Source organism: Anabrus simplex, chromosome 4 (genome assembly GCF_040414725.1).
Source record: "Anabrus simplex isolate iqAnaSimp1 chromosome 4, ASM4041472v1, whole genome shotgun sequence".
Classification (NCBI taxonomy): Eukaryota; Metazoa; Arthropoda; class Insecta; order Orthoptera; family Tettigoniidae; genus Anabrus; species Anabrus simplex.
In genome coordinates this window covers 105,074,297-105,086,823 of record NC_090268.1, presented here as the reverse complement: position 1 = coordinate 105,086,823, position 12,527 = coordinate 105,074,297, and the positions used below count along the sequence as shown (strand labels likewise).

Here is a 12,527-nt window from a genome sequence, read left to right as displayed (position 1 = left end):
TATGGAACTATTGTAGCAGTTAACAAGATGGCTGGCACTTACTGCACAAAACTTATAATAAACATTACACTAAAAGCACTATTAAATGAGAGTATATTCTTTGGACAACACTAACACAAACTCAGCACCCAAAATAAGTCACAAATATTCCTCAGAGGCTACAAAAGAAGCGCAGGTTTTCTGTATAGACGGATGTAAGACACAGCACTATTACATATGACCCCACCCTCTGGTGGTTGGAATTGGTAATGAGCGGAAATGGCATAGAAAATAACTTGAAGATCAAGGAAAAGTCAAATAGATGCTTATAGAAGGAGTTCCTCTGCAGAACTTGTTTTTCTGCAAGGCTTCTCAGCTTCATTTGTTTTTTTTTTTTAATTTGTGACTAACAATTTGTCAAACTTATACAAATTACATATTCAAATCTGGACATTTAGCATAAATATGGTTTGTATTTTAACTTGTTATAGACAGTTTTAATTATGAGGGTCAATTTTGTGTGTTTTAACTTTAATATGTATCTTTGTATAATGACCCTAATTGGCTGATGGATGATGAAACCAGTACTATAAATAAATGAGGTTGTAATTTTAACCAACAACACATCTTGTATTGAAAAGGTGGATCTTGTACAATCTAATTTATTGCTTTATAGTATGTGCTATTTAGTGAATTGTTTTGCCAATATTCTTGTTGCTCTTTCCACACACACAGAAAGGAAAATCCTTTCAAATGTAATTCATTGGATTGGCAGTAAAATGAAATGAGCATTTATTATAACACATTAAACAGATTTTTGTAATGTTCACAGGCTTGCAACTTAACTCTTCCAGTCTCATCGGAGATGGAATGCAAGAATAGCACACAAACATGTGACATGAAAGAAGAAGGATATGTAGGCAAAAAACCTTGAATCTGAAGGAATTTCATGCTTGGAATAATTTATATTCCTGAAGTCAAGAGAGCATACATATGTAGCTACCGAAGTATTGGCTTAACAGAATTAGCAAGGTTACTGATGTACGTGGAGGGGTATTAAAAGCTAATATACTGGAATAAAAAATGTATTTCTGGTCATTACAAGAAGCATTTCCTTTAAATTTTATAATAACATTGTCCTAAATTTTAGGAACTGTCCCAGCCTTTTCACTGAATAGTTTGTATAAATGTGTTTTAATACTTCTGAGTTTATTTTAGTTCATATAATCTGTAAATTGAGATAAGCTAGTACTAATGAAGTCATGATAAATTTAATTATCTGAATTTCTATTAACTAATACCCTTTTGGTATAAATAATAAATGTGTTCATTGTGACAAAACAGTCTGACCATACTTGCTAACATTTGTATCAACTATTTTACTTATCATTTCCTAGTCAATATTAAACATACACAGAAAGAAATGACCTGTGCTGCATGATCAGTGATACTGATGACAAGTCTGTTATCTCCAACATTCTTTTAGCCATGCAAGTTTATCATGCTTACTATTGTAAGAGTCTGATAAACTTACAGTTAAACTCCCTAGCCTTCTCACTGTCCTATACTCAATTACAATAAAACAAAATTAAAACAATGACTGTAATAAATAAAATTCCAGATTAGAAAATCTGGTTAATTTTATGTATGACAGAAGACATGCAAAGTTTTAAATTGGCAACGAGGAATGTAGAAGGCAAGAGGTAGTTACACATAGTCATGAGTACAACAGACACACAGAACAGCAATTATCATATTAGGAATATGGTATTGTTGAATGTTTAATGCTCTGTGTGCCTTTTATACTCTCAAGTATTGTGTTTCACTTAGCATGTCATTCTCACTAATGTTACCTAGTTTATTTTCTGTATTTTGTTAAGACTATTTATCTTAGAATATCCAAGCAATGAAGTTTATGAGAATCATTTTAATAAAAAATTAAAATCAAATCAGAATTATTTTTTGTATTAATAACCACCTACATGAAGACTACTTAAGAGGGAAAGTAGCACTGATACAATGGATGCTAATGAAAACAACAAAATAGATATAACTTAACAGTTAATGAGATTTCAACTGTCATAAGAATACTGGATTTATATTTTGCTTTACATGTAAGCACAAGTTATGTTGCTACATTCTGTTAGTAATTTCATGGCCTAGAAATACTATGTAATTTTGAAATAAAATCATTCTTTTGATAAAAGTACTGTAATGAATATCTGTCTCGTGGAAACACTGAAACAAAAAACAGGAATTCAGTAGCAAAAAGTTCAAAATGAGATGATAGAAAAAGTTGTTGTATTATTAATATAATACCATAATTTATAACACTTTTGCCACAAACATTCTACATTGTAATCTTTATTAGGGAACAGCTTTCTTCCTAACAATATTAAAATAATGAGGTTAAATGAAATTTTATTTATCAGAAGAAAGAATTTGCCAAATATACTTCTACGGTTAATCAAATAGGTGTTCTATGCACAATGCATTTTCCACATTACAGAGGCATGCAAGAGATGATTACTACAGTTAAACAATGCAAAATGTTATATTCTATATATCTTGGCACAGTTACTCATAAAATAACCTGAATTTTTGACCTAAATAAGATATCATTGATACCACATGTTTAAAATATGATTGCACTCAGTCATCCCAACAACTTATCCTTGTTTTATCCAGTGCTCTAATGCCAGGTGCAGTAATACACTAAATCCAAGACTACTCAATCAGTCAGTCCTTGGTTAGACAGTGGTTCACTCTAACATTCTTTCTTTCAGTCCTTATTCAAAAGTCACTAGCCCCTGAATGATCAACACATTCAATTCTGAATGTACCCTCTTGTTATTGCATTTGAAGCACTTACAAATTCTTCTCTAAAATTCATCTTGTTCTGTTGGTAATGCAAGACTCACACAATGACTGTACTCGGTCTACTGATCACCCTGCTGTCCTCTGCAAACTATGATAAATAAACAGTAGTGCCACGTTCCCCAAATCCAATCATGTTTTGAATAAGTTATACCAAATCACTTTCTTTTTCTTCGGTAAGTTTTTTCTGTTCAATATTCTCTGAGAATTCTAAATTGTTCGAACATCAGCTACTGCAATGTTCTTTTTCAATACTTTCATTTTATGCCACTTTGCTAGTTCACTATATATTCCATTGGAATACTATCTCTGGATCAACCGAGCGAAGTGGCTGCATGTGTTAATACGCTATGACTATGGAGTTAAGCTCTGCATTTGGTAGATGAATGAGTGGGTTTGGACCTCATTGCCGCTGTCCTGAGAATGGTTTTCTGTGGTCCCAATTTTACTTCCAGGCAAATGCTGAGACAGTTCCCATTCATAGGCCACAGCCAATTCCTTTCATGTCCTTACCCAATTTCATTCACCATCATTCATTTCATCTTCATTTGCTCCTCAAGTGAGGTTGGGATCAGGAAGGGCATCCAGCTGAAAAACCATGCCATATAATTTCATCTCACTTCATCCCCAAACCCCTATCAGGAAATGAAATTAACAGGTACACATATGTACGTCCACTATCTAGATGATCCAAAGTTACCCGAGATACATTGAGTTTCACTGTTGAAATGTCTACTTCTTGTGTCCTCACAAAATTATTTTCACACTTTTTTTTTAGCACTAAGTAGGGAGGATCAACTCTTTATGACACTTTCCTCTTTGATTTAACATATTCTGCTCCATAGCAACATTTTCCCCACATTTTGTTTAGCTGAGATAAAACAGTACTTTCCCTCCATTTTCAGTCAACAAGCAAAAACAGTTCTCACCTCTGTTATTCACAGAGTACTGTACGTATTCTGCAACAACGTTCCATTATAGCACCTTTATATGTTAGACAGGCTTTGAACATGACCTGAGTGACATCTAATTTGTATTTCTCTACTACTTCCTGCTTAAATATAAAATAGCAGTTTCATGGGTGTAAAGCCTCAATAACATAATGCTTTTTTGTGCTCCTAAAAGAGTTTGTAAAAAAAAAATGGCAGTTAACATCTTTTTAAGTTCAATACTTCATTTTTTAATTTATTTTCCTCTATGCATTAGTGAGTGACAGAGTTTAAAGTCCCTCTTTCTGTTTACACTTTTACCAAACTAAGGTTCTCAGGATGGGAGTTTCCATATGGAACAAACATGCCAAGCCATCATAAAGAATGCAAAATGATTTAACAACCATCTCCCCCACTCATAGCACTACATCTCTGATGGGTCTTGGCCTACCAACCGACTGCTGCTCAGCCTGAAGGCCTGTAGATTACGAGGAGTGCGTGGTCAGTGCAATAAACCCTATCTGCCATTATTCCATGTTTTCTAGACTGGCATTCACTGTTGGATATCTCGTCAATTGTAATCATGTTGGCTGAGCGGACCTCGAACCAACTCTCAGGTCCAGGTAAAAATCTCAGACCTGACACCAGGAATTAAATCCGGGGCATCCGGGTGAGAGACAGGCATGTTACCCCCAGACTGCAGGGCTAACCATCTCCCAACCCCCAGTTGAAAATAAACATTTTTTTTCAGCTATTACTTCTGCCATTTCTCAATGCTAACAGGCAAATAAAAGAACTTCTGCAGGACAAACTTTCTGGACTTCTATATCTCCAAAACCTGTAAAATTAATGGGATGTTAAACCAATCGCATTTTAAACAATTACACTAGTGTCCAAAAGTTAAGCATAATCACTAAACGAGGCCATACCACCTGACAGGAATGTCAGACGGTTTGCTGAACAAACGGAAGCTGACTCACACACCATATGTCACACAACTTGTCCAAAAACACAGTGTCAGAAAGGTTCTGACAGCTAAGGTACACCTTTGACAATGACTAATAAAACTTAGCAATGTCTTCCACAACAAAATATGCTGTTAATAGGGTGTATGGTTACCCCTAATGGCCACACATGCTTCGCAGCGACATGGCATGCTCTCTATAAGATGGTCCAAGAGCTCTTGTGGCAGATGATCCCATTCCTCCGAAAGGGCAATGCGGTCTTGGAGGGTCCTTAGTGAAGACTGATGGTATGCAGTTCACCTCTCCAATGCATCTCAGGAATGTTCTATAGGATTCAGATTTGCAGACCTCGCTGGCCAGTCCATGCGATGAATTTCTTCCCCAGCCAGAAATTCATCCACCAGAGCAGCGCGGTGCAGTCGTGCATTATCGTCCATTAAGAGGAAGTCTGGACCACCCGCACCTCTGAAGAGTTGAACATGTGGTCTCAGTATCTCATCCCTGTATCTCCGAGCGTTAACAATGTTCCTCAGAACACTCGTGAAGATGCGCAGGTCCGTACGGCCATTCAACATGATGCCGTCCCACACCATGACGCCACCATCACCATACTGGTTCCGTTCCACGATATTCCTGTGGTTGTATCGGCTACCCAGTTCTCTCCAGATTAATATGCAACGGGAATTGTCCTGCAAACTGAAGCGGGATTCATCTTTGAAGAGCACAGCCTCCAATCATTCATGGTCCAGTTTCGATGTTGACAGCTCCACAGTAAACGGGCCTGTCTCTCTGCTGAAGTGAGTGGGATGCCCATCGCTGGACGTCGGGCAAACAGCCCTGCTGTTCCGAGCCTCCAGTACACAGTTTGCCAGGAAACAGCAACCCCTGAGGCAGCTGCATGCTCCGTCAACAATTGTCTTGTAGGTGCACTCCGATTTCGTCAGGTGGTTAAGGACAGATATCGGTCCTGCTGTGGGGTGGTTACCCTTGGTTGACCTGGTACTGGCCTACGACTAACATTTCCTGTGTCTTGAAATTAACTCCAAAGCCTGGAAATGACACTTTGTGGCACATTCAAGGATACGGCGACTTCGGTTTTTGTCTGGTGTGCATCCAGGCGGCCGTATATTCTACCCTGCAAAACAGTGTCCAAATGGCGTCGTTGTGCCATTATGTTGTCACATTCACCAGGAGGCTACACTCCGCACAGTATAACAGGGCAAACACGACTGAGGGAATATAGGACGCAGGCACTGGCTGTGTGTACCTTGCGGTTACGCCGCTAGTCAAAGCAGGGAACACTCCTTTCCTATACAGAGCAAACATGTAAGGTTGGTAGGTGCATATGTCGTGCGATTTGCGGTCTATTTCCTGTTGCCTTGCTTACTCGTAACTTATGATGCTTAACTTTTTGACACTAGTGTATTAACTTTATATCTAGAGCCTCCATGGCTCAGGCGGGAGCACGCCAGCCTCTCACCACTGGATTCCGTGGTTCAAATCCTGGTCACTCCATGTGAGATTTGTACTGGACAAAGCAGAGGCAGGACAGGATTTTTTCTGGAACTCTGCTTTTCCCTGTCATCTTTCATACCAGCAACACTCTCCAATATCATTTCATCTGTCAGTCAATGATCATTGGCCCAGAAAAGTGCGACAGGCATTGGCAGTTGGCATAGTTCCTATTCTCAATGCTAGATGGGGCTACATTATTTTCATTCCTGACCTGGTTGAATGACTGGAAACAGGCTGTGAATAATCATTTTTTCATTAATTTTATATCTCTCAGATTTAATGATCTGTAGCACTGATTGATGATGGTCACAGCGTCTCTTACACTGTTGCTGCAACTAAAGACACACCATACATGATGGTACAAGAAGCTGTGAAACAATTTTGAGTAAATTATTATGATCTAGCAAACAAGCAAATAAAAACAAACAAACAAACAAACAAACAAACAAACAAACAAACAAACAAACAAACAAACAAACAAACAAACAAACAAACAAACAAACAAACAAACAAACAAACAAACAAACAAAGACTTCCACCAATGATGATGATGGATTTCTCATCAGCATAATCTTCAGGGATCATTACATGAAGTAGGATCCGAAAGTTTGGTGACTTTGTGTGGAGTTCCTTATTGTAAATATAAAATACTGATGCTCAACCATATTCAAAGTTATCTCCTTGAGCAACTATACATTTTTTTGTCAGTACTGGTAAAGCTTCTGGAAGATCTGTTTGAACCCATTTTTGCAACTTCTTGAAATACCTCCTGTGGTGCCACTTACACAATTTGCCATTTGATGATGCAAAATAATGTCTGATCAGATGTTCTATCCTTCTAGAAAAGAATGAAAAAATTGTTAGGGGCTAAGATAAGCGAATAAGTAGGATGGTGAAGCTTAGAAGTTCCATGTATGCAAGAACCTTATGTTGTCATGGACAAGGTACCAATGTTCAACTCGCGATCTCAGGCTACTTACGATGAATGGATTACCACAAATGCTGTAAAATATCCAAATACAGTTTTTAGTATATTGTCCTACCCTCAGGAGTAAATTCCAAATGGACATTTCCCAGCAAATCTCGGCTCTCATTAATGCAGATGCCGCTTGAACACTTTTTGTCCTGGCATCATAAAGTAGTTCAAGTTTACAGGTTGGAACTTTAATAGTGGCAACTGTTTTCTTTTTACTGCTAAGACAAAAGTGATATCTGTGTGAAGCATTTACAGTCCTTCATATGTAGTCAGTCACCAGAATTATCTACAACTCATTGCCAGTGATGTGGAATGATACAGATATTGATTCCCATAGGGAACCTGAAATATTTGTCCTGAATGAGTAAATTTATAATACCAATATAAATGGCCTGTTATAGGACATTATAAATTTTCCAGCTAACTCATTCCTGGTTGCCAGCATTTCACCCCAGTGTGTAACTTCGTGTGCATGACTTGTTTTCTCGGCACTACTACTACCATTGATGATTTGCAGCTTTTAGAATTCCGCATCTTGTGATATGTAATTCACAAGAATCTTCGTTACCTTTCAACGACAACTATATGAATTGATGTATGCATTTTTAAACATAATCTGAAACTTTGATCACCAATGAGACCTTACCTGCAATACGTCCAACACATCACAGCGCAACTATCAGAACTTCATAAGGAGTGATATATACAAACCTCAAGGATCTTCAATGCCCAAATTATTATTCTTGAATTCTTCCTTCAACAGCTAAGTTCATTAATTTACGCATTTTATGCATTATCCAAAACTTTTACAACAATTTTGACTTTTTCACATTTAGTGTTAAACTACTGTGTTTTCACGACTTTTTTACAATTTCTAGGAACTATCAGATTCATTGTGCAACTCGCGATTTGGCTGATGCTGACCTCAAAAAATAGGTCGAAACTAGTTCCAATAAATGTTTCTTCTGTAGTGTAACTCACATTACTTGATTTTGTATTGAAAAGGTGGAAATATTTTACTCGTTATTTTTAATTTTAATATCATAGGTTAAGATTGTTATGAAGTACTGATTGAACATCACCAGCTTTGATTTTGTTGGTACTTTGGGATCCCAGAGGAGTGTTCGTACTTGCTGGTAATAGTGAGAGCTCTCTTGCACTCTATTTGCCACCTCCTTTGTGGCTAGTGTATCTTGAGATATTACACTGCCAAGGTATGTAAAGTTTTCCACACTTCCTAGTGGATGATTTCCTGGCATGATGTTCGCTGGTCGTCCCTCTCTGTTTATGGCCATCACTACTGTTTTGTCCGCCCCTTAGTGTAACGGTTAGTGTTATTAGCTGCCGACCTCGGGGGCCCGAGTTCGATTCCCGGTACTGCCAGAAATTTAAGAATGGCAGGATGGCTGGTATGTGGTTGAAATGGTACATGCAGCTCACCTCCATTGGGGATGTGCCTGAAAAGAGCTGCAGCACCTCGGTATGAGGACACGAGTTTACTTTGTCCGACTCATTGGCTGAATGGTCAGCGTACTGGCCTTTGGTTCAGAGGGTCCTGGGTTTGATTCCTGGCCGGGCCGGGGATTTTAACCTTCATTGGTTAATTCCAAAGGCCCGGGGGCTGGGTATTTGTGCTGTCCCCAACATCCCTGCAACTCACACACCACTACCCTCCACCACAATAACACGCAGTTACCTACACATGGCAGATGCTGCCCACCCTCACCGGAGGGTCTGCCTTACAAGGGCTGCACCCAGCTAGAAGTAGCCACACAAAATTAAAATTAACTACTGTTTTGAGTTCACTTATCTTGAGATTGAACTCCTGGAACTTAACCTTCCATTCATTGAGTCTCGACTGTATTTGTTACTCAGTTTCTCCCAAGATCATAATATCATCAGCGAAGGCCATTGCATTTAGTTCACCAGAGGTTTTCTTGATATTCTTCATGGGCCAATGACCTAGATGTTAGGCCCCTTTAAACAACAAGCAAGCATCATCAATATTCTTCATTATATCATCCATGAACTCTGTAATTCGGCTTCTCGCTGTTTTGGTTTCCCAAATAAATAAATAAATAAAATAAATAGACTGTGATAAAGAATAATGGGGATAGTGCACTGCCTTGCTGGACTCCACTTTCGGTCTTGAACCAGGATGTCTGTCACCCAATCACACACAGCTGGTACAGTTCTCATACAGCATCTGAACTTGCCTCACCAGTCCCTCTGGCACATTACTTTTTCTCAGGCATTCCCATATCTTCTCTCTTGCAGTGTTGTCATATGCCTTCTCATGTCAAGGAAAAACCATAAACAGATCTTCGCCTTTTTCCCAATATTTTGCCATTAACATATGGACACTGAAGATTAGTAATCTTAATACATAGACTTTCACGACCACTAAATGACATTATGATAAATATTTGGGGATATTAGGTCGTGTAATAATAAATAAATACCAGCTGACGCGTTTCAATCCTGCGACCAGGATCGTCTTCAGAGCAACAACAAAGCAAAATGGCTACGGCCACTCCATAATAACCAGACTCAAGATAGAGAGACCCTGTTAGGTCTGTTGTGGACCTGTTAGGCCTGAAGCCATACCGTTCCTCTTCAGACTGTAGCCTTAAGATGACTCACAATCTACTCTCTAAGATTTTCTCAAGAATCTTAAGCTCATGAGAAAGGAGTGTTATTCCCCGGTAGATGGAGCATTTTCGGCGATTTCCTTTCTTAAACAGGGGGATAATAACACCCTTGCTCCAATCAGTAGGTATCTTGCCATTTGTTTTGTAAACATGGTGAATACACGACAGACAACAGTTTAGAGTAGCAACTCATACAAGACTGGCTTCTTCCCTCCACAGCATTGTCGTATTTCAACAGGTGGGCAATTCCATTTACAGCAAGGTAGGTTAGGCATAGAGTAAAATGCGGTAGAAGTGACAATAGTTAATTCCATTTTGTTTCACGTCAACATAAGTGTTACATACCCAACAACGCTATTATAGCGAATCAGTAGACGATTCCCCCCTTTCCTTCCCATCCCTCTTTTACACCTACAGTACTGTATCCTGCACATTTTTTGAGGGAGGCCTACCTTCCTTCTTGTCTACTGAGAGAATCCTAATTATCTCCCTCAAACTCTCCAACTCCTCCCTCATATTCCTTAATTCCTGGTCACACCCACAGTTCCTACACTTGCACTCATTAGCCATTCTTTATGGAATAATGAAAAGAAAAGGAAAAATAAAATAACTTATTCTGTGCAAAATAAAAATAAAAGGAAAGAAATATTTTCTAGGATAGTACACAAAGATCACATGACAATAAGGTAATTAATATAGGCTACTACTACATTACAATACTACTTAGTTGTACTAAATTTTTATCGTACAACACCCTAACAGGATGAAAACTGCGGTTAATTACTGAAAACCAAAAGGAATACACAAGAATTACACAATTCTAAACTGCAGTTAAGTTTGCCCTAATTACTACAACAAAATTCTAGTAAGAAAGTTACTACAGATACTATACTATACAAACATTTCACAGTAATAAAATAAGGACACTAATTACTAATAACATAGTACAATATACTACTGTACAATAATTTTAAACTACGTTCAGATGTATCCTAATTACAACAGGTTATTACTAAGCACAAACAGAAATGGAAATTACAGTACAGAAACAATTACGTACAGAAGCACAGTAGTGGATGAAATTTTAAGAGTGAAAGATTGTTAATGAAATATGAGTTTGTTTGTTTTTTTGCTATTTGTTTTACGTCGCTCTGACACAGATAGGTCTTATGGCGATGATCGGATAGGAAAGGCCTAGAAATGGGAAGGAAGTGGCCTTAATTACGGTACAGCCCCAGCATTTGCCTGGTATGAAAATGGGAAACTATGGAAAATCATCTTCAGGGCTGTCGACAGTGGGGTTTGAACCCACTATCTCCCGGTTGCAAGCTCACAGCTGCGCGCTCCTAACCACACAGCAAACTCACCCAGTAATACGAGTAAAAGCCAGCATAATTTGTATATGAAAAGTGTCTTTTATAAATCAATGTAAACCAAATATCACTCATCTTACTTTAAGGTAACTGCTAATCTTTCTTCTAATGCTATCCCCTTCCACATATTCATATCCCGATAGGTAAAATACGGTTGTCTTAAGTTTGATAATGAGGGGCCGGATTATTATGTAATTACATATTTATTGTAGAGCACTGAACATGTCAACAAATTGTTGTTTTCATATGGTTGAACTTGGATTTTATTTTTTTACATATTCCTAGTAATATTACATTTTATGTGAAAAATATAATATTTTTGTAGATATAAAGTAACATTTATTTCATTTCCAGGGCACGAGGGCAACAGAAAATCAGGTATAACAATAAATTGTGTAAAATACTCCATGATTTACAGTGCAGCCTGCCTGGTGGCCATAATCGTTAAGGCATCAAGTCTATATGATCTGACACCGTGGTTAGCTGGTTCAAGTCCCATTGGTCGAAAAAATGTTTCACCATCAGCGTGTTGGCCAGCAGGGTAGGTGAGGTGGTGGTATACAACTTATAATCACAGGACTGCGTGTCATAATCCTGGAATCAATTCCAAACCTCTCCACAGTGTACGTATGGAGTGAGGGCTTATGATGCTCTTGATGGTGATTCGTCCGTTGGATGGAGATGTTATGCCTTGAGCAGGCCTCTTGGTAATGTTTGACTGAACTAGGCTATGTGCCTGCACTGCGTTTTGCCCTCTCCCTTCCTGCTATCATATATCACATCATTCATTTTATCTCATTAACTCTTCTGATCAGGTTGACATCAGAAGGACATTCAGTCGTAAAAACTAGCTACAACAATTCATCTCACTTCATACCCAATCATACCCAATGGGACAAGGGTTGGATATACACTCCACAATTTATAATCCATGGCAGTCTTTTTAAATTTTTGAAGTATTTTTATTATGCCTTTTAATTTGATTGCCATATTTAATATGTAACTATAATTACTGTCAAAATTAGAGAACAGTAGACTATGTAAATGATCCAAAACAACAATAATTATAACACTGTAAAATATAGAGAAATTTAAAACACTTTTATTGTCTCTTAATCCTGTCATAATAAAAGGAATACACAAACATTTTCGTAAATTTAATATATTAATACTACTACATTTTTTATGAATATTACATATTTCACTGATATTTACTACACTTTTATGTACATATTTTGCACTTTGATATTACATAAAAATCT

The 12,527-nt window shown here is 37.8% G+C and overlaps 1 protein-coding gene across 1 annotated transcript in view; it reads left to right on the top strand.

Annotated features, from left to right (window-relative positions):
• Positions 1 to 938, top strand: part of LOC137500462 (uncharacterized) — a 56,777-nt gene extending 55,839 nt beyond the window's left edge. Inside the window, exon 5 of the mRNA XM_068227359.1 lies at positions 812 to 938. Within this exon, the coding sequence (XP_068083460.1) occupies positions 812 to 913 (102 nt within the window). The 3' untranslated portion in view covers positions 914 to 938. The remainder of the gene's footprint in view (positions 1 to 811) is intronic.
• Positions 939 to 12,527: the final 11,589 nt, after the last annotated feature.